The sequence below is a fragment of the Trachypithecus francoisi genome, unplaced genomic scaffold (genome assembly GCF_009764315.1).
Source record: "Trachypithecus francoisi isolate TF-2019V2 unplaced genomic scaffold, Tfra_2.0 Lachesis_group2, whole genome shotgun sequence".
In the NCBI taxonomy this organism is placed as follows: domain Eukaryota; kingdom Metazoa; phylum Chordata; class Mammalia; order Primates; family Cercopithecidae; genus Trachypithecus; species Trachypithecus francoisi.
The window spans coordinates 146,012,062-146,039,935 of record NW_022681465.1 but is presented as its reverse complement, the minus strand read 5'-3'; the positions used below and the strand labels follow the sequence as shown (position 1 = coordinate 146,039,935).

The 27,874-nt window shown below is 43.9% G+C and overlaps 1 protein-coding gene across 5 annotated transcripts in view; it reads left to right on the top strand.

Annotated features, from left to right (window-relative positions):
* The window catches only part of SH3RF2 (SH3 domain containing ring finger 2), a 145,806-nt gene extending 119,056 nt beyond the window's left edge, over positions 1 to 26,750 (top strand). For 2 of the 5 annotated variants that reach the window (XM_033180774.1, XM_033180775.1), the window contains exons 8-10: positions 997 to 1,247; positions 4,803 to 5,161; positions 7,366 to 8,234. In XM_033180774.1, coding sequence (XP_033036665.1) covers positions 997 to 1,247; positions 4,803 to 5,161; positions 7,366 to 7,641 — 886 coding nt within the window. In that variant the 3' untranslated portion in view covers positions 7,642 to 8,234. Of the gene's footprint in view, positions 1 to 996; positions 1,248 to 4,802; positions 5,162 to 7,365; positions 8,235 to 23,419 lie in introns of those variants that run through there. The other 3 variants (XM_033180778.1, XM_033180776.1, XM_033180777.1) reach the window with 3 other exon arrangements.
* Positions 26,751 to 27,874: the final 1,124 nt, after the last annotated feature.

Below are 27,874 nucleotides of genomic sequence, written 5' to 3'. Positions count from 1 at the left end.
CAAGAAAGGCATGTAAAATGACAGTCACTCCCCATGGAGTTCAGGGAGCTGCAGGCTGGAAACAGTGGATAAGGGGTTGTTGTTTCATAAAACTTTAATGCAATTCTTGAAAATCATAGCCCAAGGCTGAAGAATTAAAGTCTTATGGAGGCATGTGTAGGGCCTACCAGCTGCTTTAGTTCATTTATTTCAGGCAGAATAAAGGACTTTTCCTGCCACCAAATGATGAATGTTCCAACTAGCCAGGAAGTGGTGTAGCTCACTGGTAAGAACAGAGAGCCAGCCTAGACCTGGGTTCAAGTAGTTGCTTGGGCAACCAACTGTAAGTCTTTGTGTTTTTTATTGATAAAATAGTGGCACTAAGAGCACCTACCTTAGAAGACTATTGTAAAGAACCCATGAGAAAATATGGGCCAAGTACTTGGCCAATATCTGGCATACAGTAAGCCCTCTATATGTGTTAGCCAAAATGATGTTGTCAGTGCTGAAAGCAGCATGGCAGCCATTTAACAAATGTTTATTGATCCACAGTATATGCAGAACACAGAGATATAAGTCATACAAAATCTCTGCCTTCAAAGACTTTGGAATTTGTGAAAGTCACTGGCTCCACAAGAAATTGCCACCGTAAAACAAAATAAACACATACAGGATCTTATGTTCTGAGCTTAAGGGCTAAAGGGATGTGGGGTGAGGAATGATCAGAACTAGAGTGAAAAAGGATGAAATTCAAGCCTTCTAACTCCACCAAGGCCTTGATATGAGCCCCCCTTCCTTCCCTCAGCACACCCTCACAGTTATCTGGGTGTAGGGAGGTGGGGCCAACTTTAGTTAAGCCTGTAGTTGACAAAACGGGTGTGTATGGGTGGGAAGAAGGTGAGAAGTAGCCACATTTGGTATGTGGTTGGGAGCTGATAGGTTTTTAAATAGGACTCTTGACTGAACATTTTCTTTCTCTATTTCTTCTCTTAAAAAAAAAAAAATGTCCAAAACCAGAAAGACCTCTAGTTTTCCAGACTCCCGGAGCCCTGGTCTTTATGCCACATGGACGTTATCCACCTCCTCTGTGTCCTCCCAAGGCAGCATTTCAGAAGGTGATCCTCGGCAAAGCCATCCATTCAAATCCGTCTTTGTGCCCACTGCCATAGTCAACCCCGTGAAGAGCACAGCCAGCCCTGGGACTTTAGGACAAGGGTCTCTTCGGAAAGGGCGGAGCAGCATGAGAAAGAGTAAGTGGTGGCAGAGAGGTACGTGCCTGGAGCTAAGTGATGGGGGGATCTGACCCCGGGGTACACAGGATGCTTTTTGCAAAAACAGGATCTTGGCTTTAAACTAAGCCCCTGCAAAGGGTATTGTACAATTCCCAAATGATGAGTTTTATTGAATGAAGTCATACTAACTCAAGGTCACAGCCCTAGGTTACTTCATGCATGCTTGTTGAATGACTGGGGTGATGGCAGCCCTGAGTGCCAACACATAATTAGAACATGGCCAACGTGGACACTGGCTCTTATTTAGAGTGATGAAAGCATTTGCTGGGTCAGTGCTTCTCAAACTGTACCGCAGGGAATCCCTCAGAGGCTGCCACAAGAGAAACAGAAGGATGGGGTGGGTGGGCAGGGCATGGGAGTTGGAAATGAGGATTAAGGAGGCAGTGATCAGAGCCCCTGATTCCCACTGTTATTTAAGTAATGAATGCATAGAACTTTTTTAAAAAGGTTTACAGTATACAAACTGTACAAAAGCAAATCTCCCTCATATCCTTAACCCTGAGTCTCAAGTTCTCTTCCTTAGATAGATAGGAAACACACATACCTGTTAACAATATTCACTGCATTATTCTGCACCTTGCTTTATTTTTACCATCATAACACTCACGTTACACACATGGCAACACATACCGATTCTCAAGAACCATGCTTTTGTCTCTTCACATAGTGAACTTCTCCATAAGATTTCCTTTTCAGGCATTGTAAAAAGTGTTTGAAACCCAATTCTTCTACAAAACATCAAGATTTTATTTTCTTATACTTCTGTAGAAGAAGACAAGCCAAGCCCAGTAAATATGATTTGTTCTGTGTTCCCTGAATTAAACTAAGCTCTGCAATCTCTCTTGTGATCTTAAAAGATGAATTAACATGAAAACGCAGTATGATTGGTCAAGGCAGAAGAGTAACGTGTGGGACAATATGCCCCTTTTTAAGGAAAGATCTCCCCTTAAAAAGAAAGCACATATCTTAGCTTCACTGTCCAGTGCCTTCATCTGACAGCCTGTTTGACCACCAGTGCCACAATTCTGGGCACTTCACTCCACTCAACCATGCCTCCCTCCATCACCTTCCTGTACCTCCCTCCACCTCTCCCCACAACACACACCCACAATAAGTAATCCCACCACAACAGCCTTGGGAAAATGACTAACTTCTTCCGCCTTCAGTTCACTCTTCTGTAAATGGGAAATAAAAATTCCTACCTCATCAGAGTTAACTTAATAAAACAACCCATATTTGGCTGATAGCACAGTGCCTGGCACATAGTAATCTGTCAGGAAACTTTAGTTTTTTATAATATTTTTTATTACTATCATTGCTACTACAATCAAGATCATCTTTGGTCCATCCAGAGCACGAACTCACTTAAGGTTGAAATGTTCATACACAGCTGAATGTGTGTGGCTCGCACCTGCAATCCTAGCACTTCGGGAGGCTGAGGTGGGAAGATCACTTGAGCTCAGGAGTTCAAGACCAGCCTGGGCAGTCTAGTGAGACCTCATCTCTAAAAATATTAAAAGAACAAGCCAAGTATGGTGGCACATGCCTGTGGTCTCAGCTACTTTTGGGGCTGAGGCAGAAGGATGGCTTGAGCCGGAGAGGTTGAGACTGCAGTGAGCTACAATCTCCTACTGCACTCCAGTCTGGGCTGTTAGTATCTACATATATTTGATTTAAAAAAAGAAGAAATGTTCACACTCAGTCTAGACCACTTAGGTATGCAGAGTTGCATCCTGAAAGCAATTGTTCACACTTTCCTTAACATACTTCCTCTCCACCTTTGCAAAATCTTGATTGGCATGGAGCCTTGACTGCTTGCATTGTATGCACATGTAATAAGAAAGCATTAAATCTCTTGGAAATTAGGAATTGACAAGATAAATAGATAAGGCATAAAGCCAATTTTTCACACATTTACAAGAGCCTAAGGACTTGTCTGCCTGGTACTGCTTTGACTTCCCAGGTCCCAGAGGCTTTCTCTTTCTCTCTTTTCCCAAGGTGAGGCTGGCAAGCTATCAGTCTCTCCAGAGCAAAGAGAAATGGTAGGAGAATTGACCACGTGAACCTCACAGGGCTGTCAGTGGAGAAATAAATGTCTAAATTGAAAGGTCACACTTGTGTAAATGGTGACTGGCTTGCTTGCAGCAGCTGAGGACACCGACTGTGTTTAGCAAGTGTCCTGCTTTTCATGTACACAACTGGCTTGATAAGAAGTCGCAATGCCAACGTGGCCTTGGCTCAGACCCTCTGTGTTGGACACAAATAACTTTGATTCAAACTCGAGTCCGTGGAGTGTCACAAAGGACTAACAACTCTGGCTGGGACAAAACCTACAGCTCTCTAAATGCTGTGGAGCCCTTATGGAGAAATGGCCCATTGTGTTTCTCAGAGGTATCTCCTCCACCTCCCCACAGAATGCAATGAACTCCAGATTCCCCAGGTCACCTACAGGACATATGTCCAAGGGATGGGGATCTCCTGCGTTCCAGAGAATTTGAGAGAAGAAATGACCTTTTCCTGAGACAGGACCATCTCAATTTAAAAAAAAAAAGAGAAAGAGAGAAGAAGAAGAATGAGCTCAGGAAGGGACAAAACCAAGCTCTTGGACCTTGCACTTTTAGGATATGCAATCCTTTACCCAAAAATAATAAGAGCTAACAAACATGCGGCATTTATCATGTTCCAGGCACTATCCTAACACTTTGCACACCTGATAGAATGCAGTTCTCACAGCAGCCCAATGATGTACTGTTATTATCTCCAGTTTCCAAATGAGAGAACGAAGGTACAGAGAGGTGACGTGACTTAACTCATCCCAGGCTCTCCAGGAGGAGGTCCGATTCCAGATGCTCTGTCATGAGACATTGCAAAGCACTAACTGTGGAGTAACCTTTCCAAATTTGCCTCTATCTGCTGTTGTGCTAGCCTAACAATCATAGTTATTTCCACTCACCCTTTCTCCCTGCAGCCCCCGACAAAAAGCAACCCTCACCCGCCACATGCCTAAAGCTTCTGTTAGGATTTTCACAGCAAGTCGCTAGGCAGAGTTTTCCTCTCTCCTCCTCTTTCTCCTTTTCCTCTTTCTCATTCTTCTTGGTTGTCTCTCCTTTGTGTTTCTCAATTTCTTCTATCTCCTGTCTCTCTCTAATTTGTTTCCTATTTGGTCTGCCTGCCTCTGTGTCTGCTTCACATGGTGTGTGTGTGTGTGTGTGTGTGTGTGTGTGTGTGTGTGTATCACAAGGCAAATGGAAGCAATATACCTTCTGACAGCTCCCCTACCTGCGCGCGCACACACACACACACACACACACACACACCATTCAGCCAGAGAGCTATTTGCTGCCAGCATCAGCAAACAGCACTAAAAAAAGAATAAAGTCACCTTTGAAAGACTCCGAGAGAAAGTGAGTGCAGTCAGATGAGGAAAGCACTTGTCTATTCTGGGATATCAGGATGCACTGCTTACCCAGCCCCACCCAACCTACTGCCGGCCGCCCCTGCTGCTGATTTTTCTGTCCTATAATTCCCCAGATGGATCCCTGCAGAGACCCATCCAGTCCGGGATCCCCACTCTCGTGGTAGGCTCCCTCAGACGCAGCCCCACCATGGTTGTTCGGCCTCAGCAGTTCCAATTCTACCAGCCACAGGGGGTCTCCTCCTCCCCCTCGACCATGGTGGTAGACATGGGGTCCAAGCCTGCCCTCGCGGGGGAGCCCGCCCTCACGTGCATCAGCAGGGGCAGCGAGGCCCGGATCCACTCAGCAGCCAGCTCCCTCATCATGGAAGACAAGGAAATCCCCATCAAGAGTGAGCCTCTGCCAAAACCACCTGCATCTGCCCCACCATCCATCCTGGTGAAACCAGAAAACTCAAGAAATGGCATCGAAAAGGTAGGATCAGAGTGACATTGGGGGCCCGACTCTTTCGATCACCTACTATGCATAGTGTCTCAGCTCTGAGATTTTAGTGTTGGTGAACAAGGAACCAAAATTGCAACCTTGAAAGAATCCTCACATACAACACTCCTCCCCTCCAACTCCCCACCGAGCCACGGCCAACATCCCCACATCACCCACGCCCTCCCTACATGTGTTACTGATTCACCTTTCTGTTTCCTGAATATTTTGTACATCTTTTGAGGCCCAAAAGTGGCTTGAAAAAAAAGCATGACTTTGGCATTAGATGAATCTTGTTTTGAATTCCAGCTCTGCTGCTTGCTAGCTGGGTGACTTTGGTCAAATACTTCACCCTTCTGAGACACTTACTTTGCATAATCTGTAAAATGGAGGTAGAAAAAGTAGTGGCCACACAGTATTGGAGTGGAGATTAAATGAGATATGTAAAGTGCTTACATAGGTACATAGGGTTTGACACATAATTATGCATTGTATAAAAGAGGCAACTGAGACACAGGATAATGTAAGTGACATCGAGGTGACACTGAATGATAATGACAGCAACTACCTTATTGTGACCTCCGTGGCAGAGGTCAGATCTGTTAACTTCTAGTTCAGGACTTTTCCCACTAGAAGACATAAGAGTTTTTGTTAAAGGCTTATGTTCTCAGTAATATCTGTGAAGCAGGAGGGATGGTGGCAAGAGAAGGCAGTAAGAAAGTTAAGTGATGCTTATTGCTGTCTTTTAAATTATGGAACATCACCATCATCATCACTTCATCACCATCACCACCTCCATCACCATTGCCATCAGCATCATTCCACCATCATCGTCCATTCCCCTCACAACAGAAAGAGGATGTGATTCCCCCATTGGTTAATCAGTTACCGAATACTAACAAGCTGGCTGACACGGTGCTGAGTACTTCATGTGTCCCATCTATTTAATCCTAACAACAACCCTCTCAAATAGGCGTTAGTTTCATCCTCATTTTAAAATTAGAAAATGGCCGCTCAGGAAGTTAAAGAACATTACCCAAGACCACACAGTTGACACATAAGTGTGAAGTAGAATCCAGATCTGATACAAAACTCATGCTCTTACTGCTAAGCTATAAGCTCATAGGGAAAGGCGTTGGAAAAAGCATCGACAGATATAAAGGTTGGGAGTTCTTATTCCAAATTACAGAAATAATTCAGAGTTTTCTAGGCCCCAGTTGCCTATTATTCCAAGCTTTTAGATACAACTATAAGCATTTCATAAATGCCCAGACCTTGGCTAGATATGATGAGGGTCAGAAAATATGAAGAAACTCAGATCTTAGTGGGGGACACTAGGATTGAATGACGTGGAAGAAAGACATCATTCCTGAGCAGTACCACGGAACGCTTTATTAGGCCCTAAGAGAGAGACTGGCTAAAGCAAATACTGTACCTATAGGTACCCGGCAGATATATAACAGGCTAGGAGAGGTGAAAGGAAAGAGGAAGAGGGGGAATTGGCACAAACTAGAGACCTCGCATCTCATGTAAAGGGGGCACTGCTTCTCAGGTCCAGTCAGCTGTTGTCAGAATGAGGCATAGGCCCAGTGTGCCAGAGCTTTGATTTTTTTTTTTACGAGACATATGAAATTCTGATTTTTATATGCAATCTCTCAATTTTTGTGTGTTGGCAAGTCGATCAAACCCTCAAACATTCTGCAGGCTAAATTCAGCCAGCAGGTGTTCAGTTTGCAAACTGTGCTCTAAGGATTTATAAGGCCATTATGGAAATCTCTAAATGGAGTCATCAGGAGAGAAGCCTCAAAGAAAAGGAAAGCCTTGAGATTGGCCTTAATAGTACGTAGAGAGGAGAGAGGCAATGTAAATTTCTTTTATCTTCCAGAAGGGATCATACCCTCTGGCCTCAGGCTGTTTTCATAGGCGGTGGCCTATGCTATTTCTCCCAGATAAGTCCTAATCCTTTTGTGGTTCTCAATTGAAAGCCTCTGGGAAGACTTCCCTGGCTTCTCCACTGTTAGATGCTCCTCTGCATTCTCAGCATCTTGTACTTCCTCCATTGTAGCACTTGACACTCGTGGTAGGCACAGATATTTGCAGAATGAATGCATAAATGAGGCATTTCAAGTGGGGACAAGCATAGGGAACTAGACATCTCCCACCTCACCTGTGTCCATTTCCTCTCCTTTCTCTCGCAGCAAGTCAAAACCGTGAGATTTCAGAATTACAGCCCTCCTCCCACCAAATATCACACCTCCCATCCCACCTCCGGAAAGCCTGAACAGCCGGCCACCCTCAAGGCGTCCCATCCTGAAGCAGCATCCCTGGGCCCAGAGATGACCGTCCTATTTGCCCACCGAAGCGGCTGCCACTCCGGACAGCAGACAGACCTCCGGAGAAAGTCAGCTCTTGGCAAGGCCACAACCCTGGTGTCCACTGCCTCAGCCACGCAGACCGTGTTTCCCAGCAAATGAACCGACGGGTGGCTTTTCCTAGACCCCAAAGAGGTGAATTGCATTTAAATACAGTCTGCCTCCACTGAGGGCATCCTGCCATGCTTTGGGGACTTGAGTACGCGTCCTTGTTCTTCCTATTTTGCCTTCAGGAAAGGAAAGGTGGGAGCATGAATTCCTGCCCTGGGTGGGAGGATAGATGGCGTGGCCTTCCAAACACTCAAACATAATGGTTTGATACCTCAAGGCTCGCTTACTTAGACCAAGGAGTGAACAATTGTCGTGCCCACCTTATGCCCCAGCATGGAGTATGTGGCCTCTTGTTGTCCCCGTGTTACTCTGTAGACTTTCTGTGGTGTCCTAAAGGGGGCTGCAGCAGGGGTGTGACAATGGTGGGATTGTTGGCATCGCTTCTCTGACCTTACAGTATCCTTAACAAGCATTAGAACAACTTCTGCCATCTTCTGGGGCCTGTACACTAGCCACCAGTAGCTGCCGTATCTTTTTCCCTCTGTGAAGTCATAATCCTGGCTGCAAAGGGAGAATTTCTGCGAGAGGTGTGAGGTGGATACTTTGAACATTCTGAGAATCCAATAAAACTAGAAGAAATCAGCTCCCTGAGTATGCTCCACTTCAGAAGGTCAGAGAGATCACTGAGTACCAAATATCAAAAGATTATCATACTTTAATCTTCTCGATCTGTTTTCCCACATATAATTCTATACGACAGATAAGCAGAAAGCATATGGCTGTGGATAGGGCCATGTATGGCATTATGGACAATTAATTCATCCTGGCTCTATAGTCTGACTTCAAGAAAACACAGCGTGCTTACAAACAATCTTATATGGGGTTGGGGTTTAGATATACAGTCTGACTTCAAGAAAGCACAACGTAGGCTGGGTGTGGTGGCTCACGCCTATAATCCTGGCACTTTGGTAGGCCAAGGTGGGCAAATCACTTGAGGTCAGGAGTTTGAGACCAGCCTGGCCAACATGATGAAACCCCGTCTCTACTAAAAATACAAAAATTAGCCGAGCATGGTGGCGCACACCTGTAATCCCAGCTACTCTGGAGGCCAAGACACGAAAATAGCTTGAACCCGGGAGGCAGAGGTTACAGTGAGCTGAGATCACACCACTGCACTCCAGCCTGGGCGACAGAGCAAGATTCTGTCTAAAAAAAAGAAAAAAAGAAAGCAAAACATGCTTTAAAACAACCTTATATGGGGTTGGGGTTAGAATCTATATTTGGATATATATTGTTTGCATTGCAACATTCCTGACTTTCCCTGCTTTCTTCTCACTTGGGGCAGATGAGCAGTTTCACCCACAAGGCAATAACATCAGTGCGAACATGGCAGCCCGAGGTTGGGGTGGGAGTGATTCCTGGGGGAAAGCTGCTATAAAAGGGGTAGGACAAAGAAGGCTGGAGGAGAAAACGGGAGAAAGGAGGAGAAAGAGGGGGGGTAAAGAAAATATGGAGGAAAGAAAGTAGGCGTAAGAGTAAGAGTGAAAGAGGATTGAGGGAAAGCACAAAGGAAGAGGCTAAAGGAGACAAGGGGTGGGGCAACCTTACATTCTCTGACAGGGCGAGGAAAGGACAGGGTCTGCGATGAAGAATGGGGCAAAACTAGATGACCCCACAAAGATAGAACTGACATGCAGCAGGAGCAGCCAGTCAGAGCCTTGTAATCAGGATAGAGGAGGCATCCCAGGAAGCCAAGGCAAAGCTGTGAGACAACCCATTAAGTCTCATTAAACTTAATTGTTGTGATTTAACATTTATTGTATGCCCATCAATGTGGGCACTTTAACGCATAAATAACATTTGCTACTAAGGCTGGGTGCAAGGAGAAAGAAAGTAAGAAAGATAGGAAGAATGGAAGGAAGGAAGGAAGGAAGGAAGGAAGGAAGGAGGGAGGGAGGGAGGGAGGGAGGGAAGGGAGGGAGGGAAAGAGAGAAAGAAAGAGAGAGAGAGAAAGAAAGAAAGGAAAGAAAAAGAAAGAAAGAAAGAAAAAGAAAGAAAAGAAAGAAAGAAAAGACATGTCTAATTAGACCTTTCCCCTAGATAGTTCTTGAAGGTCATGGGATTCAAAATATGTGTCTTTTACATACCCACTCACACACTTGGCAAATGGAATTGTCCACAGACTTTTTTCAGACCTTAATAAAACAAAACAAAACCATACTCCTCCCATAAAATACTGCCATAGTGTGTCAGACCTTTGGGACTGGTAGAGCCAACATGATAGCACGTTGTTCTAATGATCTCAATCATCTTTGGGTCCATATCTCACAAACTTTGGGTCAGTATCTCACATTTGTGGACTCAAACAAACATGAGATATTGACCCATTAGTTCCACGAAATCAACATGCCCAAATCCGTGCCTCATTGAACTACATATAATAATCCAGATGGAGAAATGAGATAAAGTCCAAGAACAGGGAGGCATTGTGTGACTGGTCAAAGCATAAGTACCTATACCTCATCTTTATCAAAAAGCACTCTCAATGAGTTTGGCAATGTTTAGCCGTCTACTCTACACTCAGAGTGGCAGAGATATGGCATGACTGGCTGACCAAATATTTAGTCTATTCCTCAGTGGCAATGTATCCAGTTAATTTTTAAGTTTTGTGGCTGACAAGCAGGGTGCTTAGATGGAACAGAGATGTCCATGCCTTCCAAATGAAATGAAATATTCTTCCCACTGTCTGTTTATTATCTCTATGGGATAACCTCTCTGAGAGATGCAAACAAAACAACTCCAAACCTTGCCACCTTCACTCCCTCCAGCCTCTTCACTCACATGCAGCATCCAACTTACCCTCTCCCAAAGCAAATCCCACCTTTTGGAGTTTTAAGAGGGCTTTAAAGGGGCAAAGGATGTTTTTTCCAAGTAAAAGTTGGCTTCACTGGCAGCTTTAACTCATTCATTCCACCAACAAGCTTTGTAAATTTATTGTTTTATTTTTTGTAGAGATGAAGTCTCACTATGTTGCCCAGGCTAGCGTCAAACTCCTCGGCTTCGCCTCCCCATGCCTTGGTCTCCCAAAGTGTCGGATTACAGGCATGAGCCACCACACCCAGCTCCAACATGTTTTTAACATCTACTATGTGCTAGGCACAGCAGTGAAGATGATAAACACATCCTGTCATGTAATTTCCACCATATCCCTATAAGGCAGGTAGATTGTCCCCATTTCAGAGAAGGAAACTGAAGCTTGAAGGTTAACCACAGATGACGGCAGAGCAAGGACGCAGTCTCAAACTGTCTGACTTCAGAGCCCAACTTGGGATTTGCTGCATGAACCAAAAACCCATCTTTGACTTTAGGATACTGACTCTGGACTGCCAGGAGGCAGCAGAGTGCATTTTTGGTTGCAAATGCGAAAGAGCCTAGAACGCTCCGCTGTGCACAAACACAGTTCAGGTCTTCATTTACCACTTTCTGACCATGGGATATCAGGCAAGTTACTTAATCTCTCAGAGCCTCATTTTCTTACATAGGAATAATACAGTGTAGTGCCAACCTCATTGGGATATTATGAGGATTATCTGAGATGATGATACAAAGTGACTTAAACAGTGCTGGCATGATGAACACCTAACAAATTTTAGACTGGGATGTTTTTAAGCAAGCAGGCTGTTGAAATTTCACGTGAAGAAATTCTAACAGAAGGGCCTGCCCAGGACTGTGGTGCTAAAAGGAGACTGACACAGACTCGTTTTGAAAGTCAGAACAGAGTCTAAGCTGAGTCTCGAAGGACAAGAGTCAGATACACAAAGTGGTGGGAAAAAGGGTATTCCAAGCAGGAGAAGATCTTCAGCATTTGGGTTTAAATGTAGCAGTGGACCCAAATTCACTTAATACTTAGAGGAATTTATTCCCTTGTGGAGCATTCTAGAGATCCCAGGTAGAACCCCAGCCCCTCAAATCTGAAGGTGAAAATTCCATCTTGTGAGAGCATCACCCCTCAGCTAAGGTTCAGACAGTACCTAGGAAGAGTGCCTCTTTGCCCTGTGGTTAGACTCTGGCATTTTGGTGCTATGAAAACTGCTAAGAGTAGGATTTGATTGGGGGAAAACGGGAGACATCTGAGGAGGGAAGGTGGATCATGCCCAGCTGGGGACATACTCTGAGGACCAAACCTGAGGAAATGGTCCCATTGAGCAACATCAAGATCTTTACTTAGGACTTGTCTCCTTCCCTTTGTGTGTGGAACCCGCCTCACCCTCACCCTTCACCCATTCCACGGACAGGGCTTTCAGAGCAGGAAGAGTTTAAAGCAGCACCCCTACCTGTGTCTTGATGAGATGCAGAACTGACTCAAATCATGGCTCAGTGACCTCCAGTCTGTCTTCAAAAGTCAGGGGGGTCCATCCACACCAGGCCTGCCTTCCCTGGCAGCAGCAATCCAGGGGGCTGGATCAGGGTCAAGGCGGCTTCAAATAAATGAACATTCATTCTTCAACATGCTGCGTCACAGCAACCTGCTTCACTCACCCACATGATCTGCCCCTGAATTAGGCATATTCCCCCCAGAGACTGTGCTGGACCCCATCTCTCAAGTCCTCATAACCCCCTAGAAAGTCGCAGCTGAATACTTAGGGATCCGCTGATCCAGGACAGTCAGGTCTTAGGAGTGTAGTAAGCCTGGCCTGGGCCCTAGGGAGTCTCACTCAATAGTTTGGAGGTGGGTTCTGGGTGTCTGTGCTTTTAACAATATCCCTAAGTGATTCTGATTCACATAAAGTGTGAGGCTCCAATCCACCTTTCTCATATGGTATGGCAGAGCCAACATTCAGTCCTGACATCCAGCAGGAGTGTGGCCACACTGGTTGGTAGAATGTCAAAAGAAGTTTGTACTAATAGGTGAACAGTGGATGCTCTGAGCTCCCCAAGGCCTCCTCACACCCACAACCTGATCCTTCCCTCAGGTGCTCCCCATCACTCTAACATCCAGTACCTAAAAGCTCAGGCCAGGTGCAGCTAAGACTTCCAGCAATAAAGCCCTTCTCCATTCCAATTGGCCGGTGCCTATGCCATCCTGGTTGCTAAATATCTTAACTGTGACCCTGTAGTAGAGCATAGGACCCAGAGAGGTCACTCAGAAGCCAAGAGCTCTGTTAACAAGCCCAGCACTCCTCCCAGCCCACTCCCGACCACTGTCCAGCCCTTGACAATCACCTTCACCTGGTCCTTGGCCTAGGAAAAGGCGCTGCATGGGAGGGAGGGCAGCTCCATGCTCGCTGGTCTGCCTTTCTCAGCTAACACCTTTAAAGGCCTCAGCAATGCCTGTGAGCTTCCCAGCTCCTCTGCCATTGGTTTGGCAGGTACGGAAATTACCTGTTTCCATGAGAGGAGCAAGCATCCATCCTCATCCTCTCACCCACATCTGACCACACAGGCAGCCACATAGCTTCTGGACTCCCTTCCTGGGAAGTGAACAGCTGTGGCAGGCAGAACCGCAAAGTCCTATCAAGTCTCTCCAGCTGGGACCAAGTGCTTAGCAAGCTGGCACGGGGTAGTGCCGGGCCAGCAGCTGCCGCCACTGAGGCTTCTCTTGTTTATATCTTGAGAGAAAAGACCCCGATTCTCTCTTTGGCTAAGAGAAGATAGTACTAGTACTTCGAGCAGCCTCTCAGATGACCATGAAAGACAGTCACTTAGGTAATGTGTTTGGCAGGCAGGACCAAACCAGAGGCGTTAACTCCAAAGATCCTTGCAGCAAATCGATGTCATGGAGAATAAATAATACAAGGACATTTTATTTGAAATAGATCAATGTTAAATGATCAAGCAGACTGTTTTCCAGGCCTAGATTATGTTCTAGACCAAATCAGGAACAGTGTTCCAGGAGGCCCTTTGCCCACTGATCTACACTTTGACAAACAGAAGGCAGCGAAGTGGGATCTAAGGTGTGCCATCAAGTCAAAGATGGTGGGGGATGATGGGGGGCATGGAGGAGGTTACAGATGCACCCATCCATCCATCTATTCACTCAACAGCAGTTATCCATCACCCACTCTGGACCAGGCTCTGTGAGAAGCAATGGAGATACAGTGGTTGACGGGAGAGATGAAAATAGATACAGCCCTCATAGAGTGTTGTTTGTTCCTTATTAATTTTTTCTGGATTTGGGACCTCCTTTCTGCTTTTCTCCCCTTTTTATTATTAAATGCTTCACAGATATGAAATTATACAGGATCATAAAAATAACCATATACCTGCCACCCAGCTTTTTTAAAAATAGTAATTGTCAATATCACTGAGGTCCACTGTGTGCCTCTCCCAATCCCATTCCTTTCTTCCCTTTCCCACAACTTCCCTCACAACCACTACCCTACATCCTGCACTTATCTTTCCCATGTAATCCTCCCACACATGTACCATGTGGAATTTTTAGTGCAACCCATAGAGATATTTGGTAAACACTACTCAAAGCAAATATTGCAACCTAAGGCCATAGATACTCAGCCTGAAGATTTGAGCTCCCATCTGGCTTCTGCGCCTCAGATTCTAAGGCTTTGATTCGTTGCTGGGAACTGATGTTGATGCACCAATATGTCTGGTTTTGAGAATCCTGGTTTGGAGGAATTTTGACAAGAATTTTTCCAACTACACCTGTTTTGGGAGACCTTGTTGCTTCCAAATGGGGAAATACAGGCTGTGGCCATGCCCAAATTGCTTTTAAGTGATTTGGGGGCTTTTAAAGTAACTCTCCTCTGGGCCTTGCCCGGGACCTCAAGGTAGCCAACAATAGAAACCAAAAGCAGCTTCTCAGAATCTGAAACTGAAATGAGATCTTGCTGCTGCTGCTGCTGCTGCTGTTAATCTTTTAATAAATTATCATAAGAACCTTGTGAGTATGCAGGGAAATGCTTGTTTATTTTTTGTTTGTTTTTCTGAGACAAGGTCTCATTCCCCTCACCCAGTCTGGAGTGCAGTAGCACAATCTCGGATCACTGCACCCTCAACAGCCCCAGCTTAAGATTCTCCCACCTCACCCCCACAAGTAGCTGGGACTATAGGCATGTGCCACCACACCCGGCTAATTTTTGTATTTTTGTAGAGGTAGGCTTTTGCTATGTTACCCAGACTGGTCTCAGACTCCTGGGCTCAAGTGATCTGCCTGCCTCACCCTCCCAAAGTGCTGGGATTACAGGTGTGAGCCACCACACCTGGCCCGGGAATGCTATTTTTGTCTCCAGACTACAGATCAGAAAACTGAGACTCAGAATGTTTCAATTCCTAGCTTAACATCACAAAACTAGTTTGAGGTGTAATGGAAACTGAAAAAAAAAAAAAAATAGTAACAACTCTGACTCCTCATCCAGCAATAATTGCCATCATGTATCAAGCACCTACTATATGCCAAGCACTTTACATGCTGCATACATTGTGTCATTTAATTTTACCCAACCCTATGACAGAAGTACTGCTATTTTCTCATTTTAAAGATTAGAATTGAGGCTCGGAGGTCAAATGACCTGTCCAAGGCAACAAGGACTGGAACCCAGGACTCTAAGCCAAAACCTTAATCCCTCTTCTTCAATGGCAACTATCAACATGGTTGAGACTGGAGGGCATGGACAAAGGGAGATGTGCTGCTGAGCTAGCTAGGATGGGGATGGAGATGGAGGAGGGTTTATCACAGAGGGTCAAGCCCTCCTAGAAAAAAACCATGAGGTTAGGTTTTGCTCTCCAACAAGTAGGGGTGGGAAGTAAGATAACTGAGAGTTTTATGCACAAAGAAATCCAAAAAGCAAATCTACCGCTGCTCCAAGAGTTACCAGACACAGCCAAACCACTTGAAAAAGAACTGAAGCTTGCAATGTGGTTCCGGGTCATTGACATCAAAACACAGTGATCATTTTGCATTCCCCAGTTCGCTCTGTCTTCGTGAGATTATTTCTGGTTTTGCCTGTCCTCACTCTAAATGATACAGAGCAGAGTTCCACAAGAAGAGGGATATGATTTCCAAAATGACCCCACTTCCATCTCCTCTGCAGGAACAAAAGGGCTCAGAGAGCTGACATCTTCTTCCAGTGTTCCTTGCTGGTGTTTATCCAAAGTTTAAATGCAATTTCCTTTGGGGGTAAATATACACCCACATATGCAAGCTAATTAGGCAAATGGGGTCACTGCTGGATGGACAAGAGCTGCAGCCTGATAAGGACTAAAAGAATGCCAACCAAGACCTAGGGAGAAAGGCAAAAGACATCTGCAGAGGCTGTTTTGTGCACTGTGTGCATTTTGTGTTAATGCTCTTGCAATTAGTGCTAGCGTGACCGACTGACTTGATGAGAGCCATTTTTGATGTCGGGGTTTGACTGCTGTAGGTCACACATGTCCTGGAGGCTAGCACCATCCTAATGACCTTCCCATAAGAATCACAACTCCCTGACCATCCAAGAGGATTGTGAAGGCTATTTGCATTCAGGAGACCCTCACAAATAAGTAGAAAGGAAGCTTGAGTCACAATGTACGGAGGCAGCTAAACAGGCCTGGAGGTCCAAAAAGGAATTCAAATAAATAGTGCCTTCAAAAGGTGGTACCCAGATTCCTGCTAGCCCCATCACCACCTTCTCTCCAATTCTGTAAGAGATGTCTTATGTCTCTGTCAAGGAGAGGGTAGAGGATGACATTGCACAAAGAGGACATGTCAGTCACAGCTAGAGAGAGATAGCACTAGCTTCCATGACAAGGAATGAAACATCAGTCAGAAGGGGTGATACGGTTTTGAAGGGAAGGCTAATTTTAGATATCAGAACCACATTTCTAAATATTCTGTTCTGCACATGCTATTTATAAGCTGAATTCTTTTTTAAGCTTAAGTTGTTTTTAGATGTTGGCAAGTTTTGGAGCTTAGGACTTCTTTGTTATGGGGGCCTCCAACAGAGAACTAAAAGCATCAGTCAAGGACCGGCTATGTTCCCAGTCCACTAGAATGTCACAAGATCTGGAGAAGTAATTAATATAATAGCTGGGATGATGAGATTTGGAAATGGATCACCTGGGGCTTTCTCACAGCTTTGTTACTGGCTATGTTTCCTTTGGCAAATAACTAAAGAAACTTGGAAAAGTGACACGTCCCTAGACCTCAGTTTTCTCATTTGTAAAATGAGGATCAGACCATGCACCTCCTAGTAGAGTTCTCAGCAGGATTAAACAAGTTCAGGCATGTCCAGCTCTGAGTACAGTATTGGGTACATAGAAGTGCTCAATAAATGGTAGCTATTACCATTTATGTAGATGTAGAGGCACAATTCAAAACAGAGTACAACGGCAAGCTAGGCTCTATCAGAAGTGAGAGGGGAGAACATTGAGAGTGTTTTAGTTGTCAAGAGAGCTTCGTGAAGAAGAAAGATTTTGAAAAATGAGCAGCACAGAGCAATGTGACATGAAGAGGGGAGTGCCTGGACTCTGGAGTCATACATCCCTGGGTTCAAATCCTGACCCCACGTGTCAGCTGTCTGACCTTGGACCAAGTTAACAAACCTCTCCGAGCCTTTCTTTACTTATCAGAAAAGTGGGAACAATAATCAGCACTTCACACTGTGACTGGGAAAATCGAGTGAGGCGAGGCCAGATGTTGGTATGCAGAAGGGGACCCAGAAGTGGTAGCTGTTGGAGAAATTTGCAGGATGACATAGGCTTGAAAGCAGGATGAACAGGAAAAATGCTAAATATAAGAATGAAATCTCAGGCCGGGCACGGTGGCTCACGCCTGTAATTCCAGCACTTTGGGAGGCTGAGGCGGGCAGATCACAAGGTCGGGAGTTTGAGACCAGCCTGGCCAATATGGTGAAACCCCATCTCTACTAAAAATACAAAAATTAGCCAGGCATGGTGGCGGGCGCCTGTAGTCCCAGCTACTTGGGAGGCTGAGGCAGGAGAATGGCATGAACCTGGGAGGCAGAGGTTGCAGTGAGCCGAGATTGTACCATTGCACTTCAGCCTGGCGACAGAGCGAGACTCCGTCTCAAAAAAAAAACAAAAACAAAAACAAAACAAAAAACAACAGAATCTCTCACTAGCTGCCATTCATTAGTTGTGGGCTAAATGCCAGGTACCTTGTGAATCCCTTAGAGGGTTTGTTACTACAGGGTTGCTAAGAGCCCAGTGGAGTCAGATGACCTGAATCCAAATACAGGCCCCACGTTTCCTTGCTGTGTCACTATGGCCAAGGCATTTAACTTTTCCAACCTGTAGTTCCCTCCCTTGTAAAATGCAGGTATTAATTGTGCAAAAGCACAATTAATGGTTTGGTGGGGATTAAGTGAGACAATGTAAATAGTCATTAGCACAATGACCAGCACAAGAAAATACTGTAATGCTCACTACCATTATCGTTATTTACATTCATTTTCTCACTTAATCTTCACAAGGCCACCACGAGTTGTGTTATTCTCCCCTACATATAGATCAAACAGCTGAAGCTCGGAGGATACATCACTTGTCCAGGGCAACTAGTAATAAAGGTGGGGCCAGCTCTGAAGGATGAGAAATCTCAGTTTCTTTGTTCTCTGACCTTTCAGATAAGCTGGTCAGTGGTGCCAGGGCTGGGGCAATATGACAATGATTTTAAAATGTATTTTATGCCGTAATCCTCGCCAATCTTTTCTCATCTGGTGGTCCCCACCACCTCACCACCTCATCTGCTGAAGGTTGCAGATTTAGGGCTGTGTGTACCCCCCGATACAGCCAGCAAGCACATTGGTGTTGCCCCTCTGGGCACTTGCAGCTTTCCAAGGTTGACACGGTTTATGAAATGTCCATTCTAATTTGCACATAGGTCTGACACGGACATGCTTCCAGCTGGCTGGTGATTTCGATAACAACCCCTCCTCCTTGGTGCCAATTAACAGAAATTAAATGTCCCTGGCACACTTTGTAGTTCAGAAAATGCATGTACTGATTAAACCCCCACTAGGCGTCCATTATGACCTATGGGCTCCAGGCAAGTGCTGCTCTCACTCCATCTCCATTTAAAGTCGCAGAATGTTTTCTTCCTGGGCAAAAATCAATGTCACTTCATTCATTTCTTCATTTTTCATTCAACGATATCAACTGAGCATCCACTATGGGCTGTGTGCCAGGTGTTGTTCCATACAGTTGGGATACAGCAGTGAACAGCACAGATAAGGTTCCTACCTGCAGGAAGGGAGTAAATGGTAAACAAGCAGGAGAATTTCTACATGTCAGATGTTATGAAAGAAACAAAGTGATGGGACAGCGAATGGCTGAGGGGCATAAGCTATATTACGTAGGGTGACCAGGGAAGGTTCTCCAAAGGGATGACATTCGAGTTGAGACCTGAAGACTAAGAAGGAACCAGACACGCAGCATAGTGGGAAGAGCAGGAACAAGCTCAACCTGTCCAGGAAACTCTCCATGGGGTAGGTTCCATTAACATTCTTTTTTTTTTTTTTGAGACGGAGTCTCACTCTGTCACCCAGGCTGGAGTGCAGTGACGTGCTCTAGGCTCACTGCAAGCTCCGCCTCCCAGGTTCACACCATTCTCCTGCCTCATCCTCATGAGTAGCTCGGACTATAGGCACCCACCACCACACCTGGCTAATTTTGTGTGTTTTTAGTAGAGACAGGGTTTCACCGCCACTAGCAGTCTTTCACTTATCAAACATTTTTGATCATACAATGAACAATTGGAGAATAAGTGAATTCCCTTTTATCCTGACAAGAAGGCCTGTCATAGGAAGGATGAACATAGGGAAGATGCTACTGGAGTTATTACAAATGGAGAGGCAAATTACCGCCCTTTTCTCCACACCGTTCCCAATCTCTAAAACAAGGGACTTGGCTTAGGCACTAGCATTCGGGACTGTGAGATCTTAAGAACTCACCTTTTAGAGGAATTGGCCCTCACAGCTCTTTAAAGCAGTAACTATGCAGCAAACAAAAAGCAAACTGACATCTTTTAAAAAAAAAGCAGCCAAAATGGTTGTTTGGAATTGTATACATGAGACATAAAATATCATTTCCTTTGTTATCATTAGGGTATAGTTATTGAATTTCTGCACCCATTTACTCATTCAGAAAATACTTATTACTAGTTGTAAGTCTCTTCTCCTCCTCCCTTTAGCCCTCTGCCCTCTCTCTCTCTGTGTTTCTCTCTGCCCCTCACTCCCCTAACCTTTTTCTGGCACAGTATTTCAGAGCCCAGGATATAGATTTGGAACACCTGAGTTGTACCTAAAGTGTGACTTGCTGTGTGACTTTAGGCAAGTCACTTCACCTATCTGAGTCTCAGTTTTCTCATCTATATAAAGGGAATAATAATAGAAGACATCTCACAACACCATACAAAATAAACACTAAGGTATTATTATCTTTGTTACTGTCCATTATTACCCTTTGATAGATAAGAATGTAAAATTTATAGAACTCAACTTAGTAAACTGGGACAGGTTTTTAGGACAGAAGAAATTCTAGTAACAAGTGTGACAGCCACTGTTTAATGACCTGTATCTACCTGTAGGATTTTCTGTTCTTTGAGATAATTATGAAGCAGGATCACAAGAAATATCCTTCAGGAGGTATTTTAATCCATAATAATAATTTTGAGCCAACAATTATAGAGTCCCTGCTATGTGTCAGACACTGTTCTATGTGCTTTACTGATATCAAACATCGACTTATTTAAAACTCCCACAAACAGACAAAATAAATACTCTTACTACTCCCATGTTACTGGTAGAAACTAAGGCCTAGAGATATTAAGAAAATTCCATAGGGTCACAAGGCTAGGAACTGTGGGGTTTGGAAATAAACCCAGGCAATCTGGCTCCAGTCTGTGGCTGCTAACTGCTTTCCACCTCAGTTAAGGTTGAGCGACAGGCCAGACACAGTGGTTCATGCCTATAATACTAGCACTTTGGGAGGCCAAGGCAGGTGGATCACCTGAAGTCAGGAGTTCGAGACCAGCCTGGCCAACATGGCGAAACCCCATCTCTACTAAAAATATAAAAATTAGCTGGGCGTGGTGGCGGGCACCTGTAATCCCAGCTACCCAGGAGGCAGAGGTTGCAGTGAACCAAGATCGCGCCACTGTACTCCAGCCTGGGGGACAAGGGTGAAATTCCATCTAAAAAAAAAGATTGGATGAAAAAGCTATCTCCAGACATCAGGGGGGTTTGGTGATGTTTTTGTTTTTGTTTTTTACTTCAAATAGACTTGTCTTCTGAGTACTCAGTAAACAAAGAATTATTACCTGCCTAATCCCAAACCCCCTGGCCTGCAGACACAGTACTAATAAGGGCTGCTACTTCATACTGCACAATGCCAGCCTAGGAAAAGTCACACCTCCTACCATTGATGGGATTTTTGGGGTGCCTATTAAAATGTCAGTTGATCTTGGAGTTGAAGTTCTTTCTACATCATTTAGCACAACCTGGAAGGTCAGATTAATGTGGCAACCAGCTTTCCCTTGGCAGTAGCTTCCTTATTACTTCCCTGCCCCTGCACTTGTTCTCAGAAATGTTACATCACAATAAATGTAGTTAAAAAGAGCAAACAAACCACTGCTACTGGCTTGGAATGCAGAAGCTGTAATCTAGGAGGGACATTTTCACAGCTGCCAACACCAAGACTGATAATACAGATCAAAGCGGCCATCTCTGAGCCCACTGTGATATTAACAGGTTGAACCTTCTCCATAGGTGGACACCCAGTATCAGCACTGGCACCAACCTAGGCACAGGGAGGAGAGGCAGGATATGTCTAAGGCAGACTGCCTTCCTTTTGAGGGCTAAAACTGGTGAATAACCAAATGAAACCCCCGCCCATGTTCAGTGGTGTGTAGTGAAGACAACATAACTCCAAATCCTGTGTAATTTATTGACATGGTGAGACACAGAATGCATCCTCGTAATCACAGAATGCCTGTTTCTCCCGCTGAATGCAAAGCAGCCACCTGGAGCCACTGATAGCTCTTACTTGCTGTTGTGCTGAGCGGAGCACATTAGCTAATGAGGAAGTGCTGCATTGCATTTGCAGGTACTGGGAGCTCAGAGCAACTCAGTTTTGAGCCCAAATGTAGTTGCCTGCTTGAAAGCTGGGGCTTCTCTGGTACATTGGGTCTCTGGAGCCGCAGATCTTAGTTCTGCCTTCATAAGTTGGGAGTTTAGGTAAGACTCCCCAAATTGATGTGATAAGACTTCCACAAATGGCTTGTAAGATCTGACTGTTCCACACCACCCCCACAAAGAATCAGGCTGTGATCATTATTAAAGTTTCCCCAAAGAGAAAACTAGCCTGTTACATCAGCACGAGTCCCTGGACAGAAAAGAAATCAGGGTCTAGATGAAAGAAAATTGGACAGGAGATAGAAAATTATCAAACCAATTTCCCATCATCCTTTTAGCTTTCTCCTTTCCTCCTCCAGCATGGTTAGTTTGGACTTTATTTGTACTCAGAAGGGCCAAGAGTCATGCAAGAAAGTCATAAAGAGCGACCTCCTGTTATGTGCAATCAAACCACCTGCCCTCACCTCACAAGGCACTGCCAGACAGGTTTGGCTGCACTTTCCTCTGGAGCATCCTTAGCCCAGGAAGAGAAAGGAGGTGAGAGATTGGCCAGGGAGGGGAGGATATTGATTCCATGTGTGAGGATCATAGGAATGCAGGCTGAGTTTGGTCATCAAAATACAATATTTGAGACCTCAGAGAAATTCTAGGGGCTCATGGATTTTAACTTTTTATTGTTGAAATAAATTCAGACTGTTATGTTTGCTAAAATAGTGCAAAGAATTCCTGTAAACTCTCCCACTAGGTTCCCCAAAAGTTAACATTTTACCAGGTTCATTTTTATTTTTTCTGAACCATTTGAGAGTAAGTTAGAGACTAAATGCCCACTTATCCCTAAACATTTCAGTGTATATTTTTTAAAAATAAGGATATGCTCTTACATAACCCTAACAAAATCAGGGAAATCAACATTGATATAGTACTATTAACTAGTCTACAGGTCTTATTCAATTGCCCTACTATTTTTTTAATTGTGCTATTTTCCCTTATAGAAAAATTATTTCACAAGTCTTTTCTAGGATCCCTTTCAAGACCACATCTTGCATGTAGTTGTCATACCTCTTTAGTTTCCTTTAATGTGGAACAGTTCCTCAAGATTCATTTTCTTACATGGTCTTGGAATTTTGAATAGTATAAGCCATTTGTTTTATGGAATGTCTCTCAGTATGTGTTTGCCTGTTATTTCTTCTTCATCAGATTCAGGGTTTAGAGCAGGAGAAGGGGGCTTGGCAGTAACGGATGATAACCCATAGAATGAAATAGGAATCCCTGAGCCTATACTGATATAAATAAATAAATGTGGGAGAAGGAAAAGTTCTCCCTTATGGTCAAGTGCCAACCTCTAAGTGTAAAAGGAATTATGGAATTAAAAAAAAAAAAACATTTGGCAACCACTCAGTAATAATTGGTTCAGGCAATAACCATGAATGAATATGAAAACTAGTGGATGAAAACTTGAAAAGTCTCAGAATATCTGCTCACAAGATACTTATTAGTCACAGAAGAAAAAAAAAATCACAGCTTTACAGTAGACAATCACCTTAACCAAAACACCAAAGTTAGCATCACCAGCAATGGGGAAACAGATACTGTGTGCCTCCTGATATGATGCACTCAGAAGAACACAGCATCTCTTCTGTGAGAAGATGACTTTCTGCCCAAAAGGTGTAAGAATTCTGAAGAATTATAGTTCTTCCCAACGGCATTCACACACAACAGATTCTGAAATCCTTTTTACTTTACAGAGCCTGCTTTGGTCATCTTCCCAGGACGAGTTTCTGACAACTGGGATGCAGAAGACAGCAAACGATCTGCCGGGATGGAAACTGCTCAATAGAGAGTTTGTAGACTGCATGATATTCCTTGAACATCAGGGATGGTACAGGGATACCAGCAGTCTGGCCTCCAAGACAGCAAAGTAATAGGAGGAAGAGCAAATCTGTCTTCACCCGCAGTATTAATGGGTAGTGGGCCAGAATGGAGAAAAGCAAGTGAGTCATGTGTTGCTACAGGTTACACCAGACTCCCATCCCTCTGTTACTCACTGCTGTTGTCAAAGCCAAACTTCATCTTGCTAATTTCTCGCAGCTTGGCACCTAGCAAATGACAAGACAGGACATCCAATGCCTTCCAGCTCTGTGGTCTGGCCTGTCTCTCCAGATCAAATTTAGAGTGATGCAGCAGATGACATCATATTCTCTTTGGTGTTCAATCCGAAGAGGCCAAAGCTTCAGCACAATGTCCCCTAGCCATCACCCCAGCCCGACTCCCCACCAAGCATCCTGCATTCCTCTGCCACATCTTCATTCTTTTCCATTCTGTCTTTTCCCCCTGATACCTTCTGACCCCGGGGATTTCTAATAGAACATAGTGATCAAGGAAATAAAGACTTGGTACATAAAGAGTCTCAGACAAGAAAAAAATTCATGATGTTATATGAAAGATACCAAACTGTAATGCTTACAAAGAGGCTATTTCAAGTAGAAAGATATAAATATCACTTATAACCATGCATCCTTTATGTTCATAAATAAGTCATCATAAAGAACAAGCCATTAGAAGACATTCTACTCCTTGATTTTTTTTTAAATAAAAAGGCTATAATCTAAAATACAATTTTAAAATTACCTGTGCTAACCTGCAAGAGACATTGCTCACATAAATGAAATTCATAAATACCTTGATGTTATTTGAACCATGTATTTTCATCTTCTCCTCCTCTCTTAAGACATCAATAAGAATTTGATTCTTAAAAGCACATGCTGCTCTGATTATCAAAGACAATAACACAAGTGCAGCATCACTGGGATAGGTTGGTTGTTTTAAAGTTCAGATCCTAATTTTATACTGAAGCATCTTCAGTTTTGCATCCAGCCCTGCTTTTAAACAGGAACCAGCATCAGCCAAACCAGGATCAGAGTAAGGATTGCATCTGCAGGTTACAGAAATGTTTTCTTCTATGTGAAACTGTCACATGCAGGGGTTAAACTGGCAGCCATCTTTTAATGCGATGAATAATTTGGACTTCTTAGCCACACCCTTCTCTCGGTTAACCACAGGAGGAAGTGATAATACACCAACAGAAGCCCCAGAGTTCTGGCTTTATCTGCTAAGTGGCAGGTGAGAAGGGAAGAGGTGTGATTGAGCACACTGGCTATTTACACCTTGTCTTCAAAGCCCTCTTAGTCACTTTTCCATCTTCATGCATTGGCTTCCGCCTTATGATTGAGCAACAGGAAACCACCACTCCTAAACCACCACTCCTAATTTTTTTAAAAAACACATCCTGTTTTCTAAGTCTCTGGGAACTTTCCACGAGGTATAGTGGAGGGTTTCATAAGGATTTAGCTCTTCCTTCGAACCTGCTTAGCCAGTAATTACACCAGATATTTTTTAAAATACAGCATACAGATTCCAAATGATCAATGACCACAAAGTGTTGGGGATGTCAGGGAGGAGGCAAGGATGGTCTTGAATGATCACAAAAAGCCAACCCAGAAATGTGCAGTAGAATAGTTTGCTAATGGTGACATCTGAGTTTCATCTCCCGGAATTATTGTTTCTTATTACTACACTTCGGGTCAGGGGGAAAGGGTGTTAAGGGTAAAAAGAGGAAGGAAAAAATAAAGAGAAAAATTCACACCTCCATGGAAGCATAAGCAGAAAAACTAGAGACTCTTGTGTCTCTGCTTATTTTTTTAAGTACAGTGTTTTTAATAGACCAAAGAGAATCTCTGAGTTAATATGTATGTGAATAATGTTTATAAAAGGAGTATAATGTGTTAGTCATTATGGAATATTGTATAAATAAACTTTACGTATATAACATACATAAAAAAATGATTGCTTAGGGCAGTGGACACTTAAGGACTTCCAAAATTTTCATATCTTCATCCCAAAAAATAGAGCGTTCCAGGGCTGGCAACTTATTTCCTTAGTATATTCCACTGTAAAGCCAAGAGGTGTAGGGGCTTGTTTTCTGGTTTTGTAATTTGTAATAATCTGTATGGATTACTGTAAAATGTCTGTTGCATGTGTATCGGTGTTGTTTCCCACATGGAGTCATCAGGGATTTGTTCCACACTTTGTATCTTGGAAAACCAAAAGGAATTTTCATTTTTTTGAGACAGAGTCTCACTCTGTCGCCCAGGCTGGAGTGCAGTGGTGCCATCTCAGCTCACTGCAAGCTCTGACTCCCATATTCAAGCGATTCTCCTGCTTCAGCCTCCCGAGTAGCTGGGATTACAGGCGCATGCCACCTCGCCCTGCTAATTTTTTGTATTTTTAGTAGAGATGGGGTTTCACCATGTTAGCCAGGATGGTCTTGATCTTCAGACCTTGTGATCTGCCCACTTGACCTCCCAAAATGCTGAAATTACAGGTGTGAGCCACCACGCCTGGTCTGGAATTTTCTAGTAAGAAGAAAAACATACAGAATGTGTCTTCACTGTTGGGTAACTCTCAAATTTGTAGCACTCTGAATTTTTTGTAAAACTGTGCTAATGGAATGTTTAATGTCAGAGTTATTGTCTCTCACTTCAATATCTAGTATTGGATAATGTTTCTCCTGGAAGCACAGATTTTTTTTTCAAGTCCTTTTTTCCTGGACTTAACATGTTCTCCTAGAAGACACCAGAAGTCATGACCCTAAGCCACCTCCCTTCAGGACCACTTTCTACCATCGGTTTTCAAAAAACTATCCACATGTTAATTCTGTTTTATGTTCTGTGATTCTGTGGTCGACTCAGTGCTTCAGAGTCCAGAGACTGACTTGGGTTAGTGGCCCTAATGAAGTGCTAAATTTTCTCTTTACCGCCGAGACTGATCAGAAGAAGCAAAAGGGGAAAGGGGGCTAGAGGTCCACTCACACCCTTTACATCAGACGAGAGGAGAACTGTGCCAGAAATCTGTGCATGAAACACCATCTGCTCTTCATGCAGGGAGGGGTCAACCATGTGAACGTGTAGAGATTACTCAAGTCTCCTTTGCCAAAAACGTGCATTGTTCCCAGGTATAAGTGTGTGAAGCCTAATACGTCTTTTAGCATGAAACAATAAAATGTTTATTTTCATTTAATAGGTTGTTCCTCAGGCCTGGATTTTTTTTTTTTTTTTTTTTTTCAGTAGCTGGTTTGGAGAGGGCAACACTTTGTCATAAATTAAATGTCAACGGTGAGCATTTGATTTCTCCCAAAGGGGTTTAGCTCCTGGCAGCTGCTCTGGACATCCAAAAGGGAGGGTTAGGAGGAGAGGAAATCACTTTGTTGAATGGGAATTGCTTAGTTTCAGTGGAGGTAGGTGGAGAAACAGGCAAGTAACACTTCCTTTTAAAGCTGAGCAGGCTGAACTCACTTCTGTGGAGCAAACTCTGGTTTGCACAACCATGAGGGCCCTCTTGGCTGGAAGTCTTCTCTGCCTGATTAGTGCAAAGGTTAGGTGCACAGCCTCAAGTACCTGATTTCCTGTGTTGCCAGCTGTTTAGCCTTGGGTAAGTTACTTAACCTCTCTGTGGCTCAGATCCCTTTTCTAGAAAATGGAGATATAATAGCACCGTTCTGAGGGATGTTAAGGATAAATTTCTTAAAACACATCGAGTGATTTGAACAGTGCCTGGCACATATAAGTGCTTACTAATATTAGTATCTTACCACCTTCACAATGTTTACCATATCCATCTACCACCTGTGCTATTATTTACTTAAAATTCTTATTTTAATTGATTCAATTTTCTTTTTTGAGGTGGGGGCAACTTCATCTCTAGTATCAACTTTCATCTAGAATTTAATTTAAAGGAAAACTATATGTTCCAATGGTAAATCAGTATAATTTGGCTGGGTGCAGTGGCTTACGCCTGTAATCCCAGCACTTTTGGAGGCCAAGGTAGGTGGATCGCTTGAGCCCAGAAGTTCGAGACCAGCCTAGGCAGTATGGCAAAACCCCGTCTGTACTAAAAACACAAAACTTATCCAGGCGTGGGGGCACATGTCTATAATCCCAGCTACTCTGAGGCACAAGAATCACTTGAACCCAGGAGGTGGAGTTTGCAGTGAGCCAAGATCATGCCACTGCACTACAGCCTGGGTGACAGAGCAAGATTCAGTCTCAAAGGAAAAAAAAAAAAGGAAAATCAGTATAATTTGCCACAAATACAAAGTAGCCATAAAACAGTGATCACACATATTTGCTGAGTCCATCCTACCT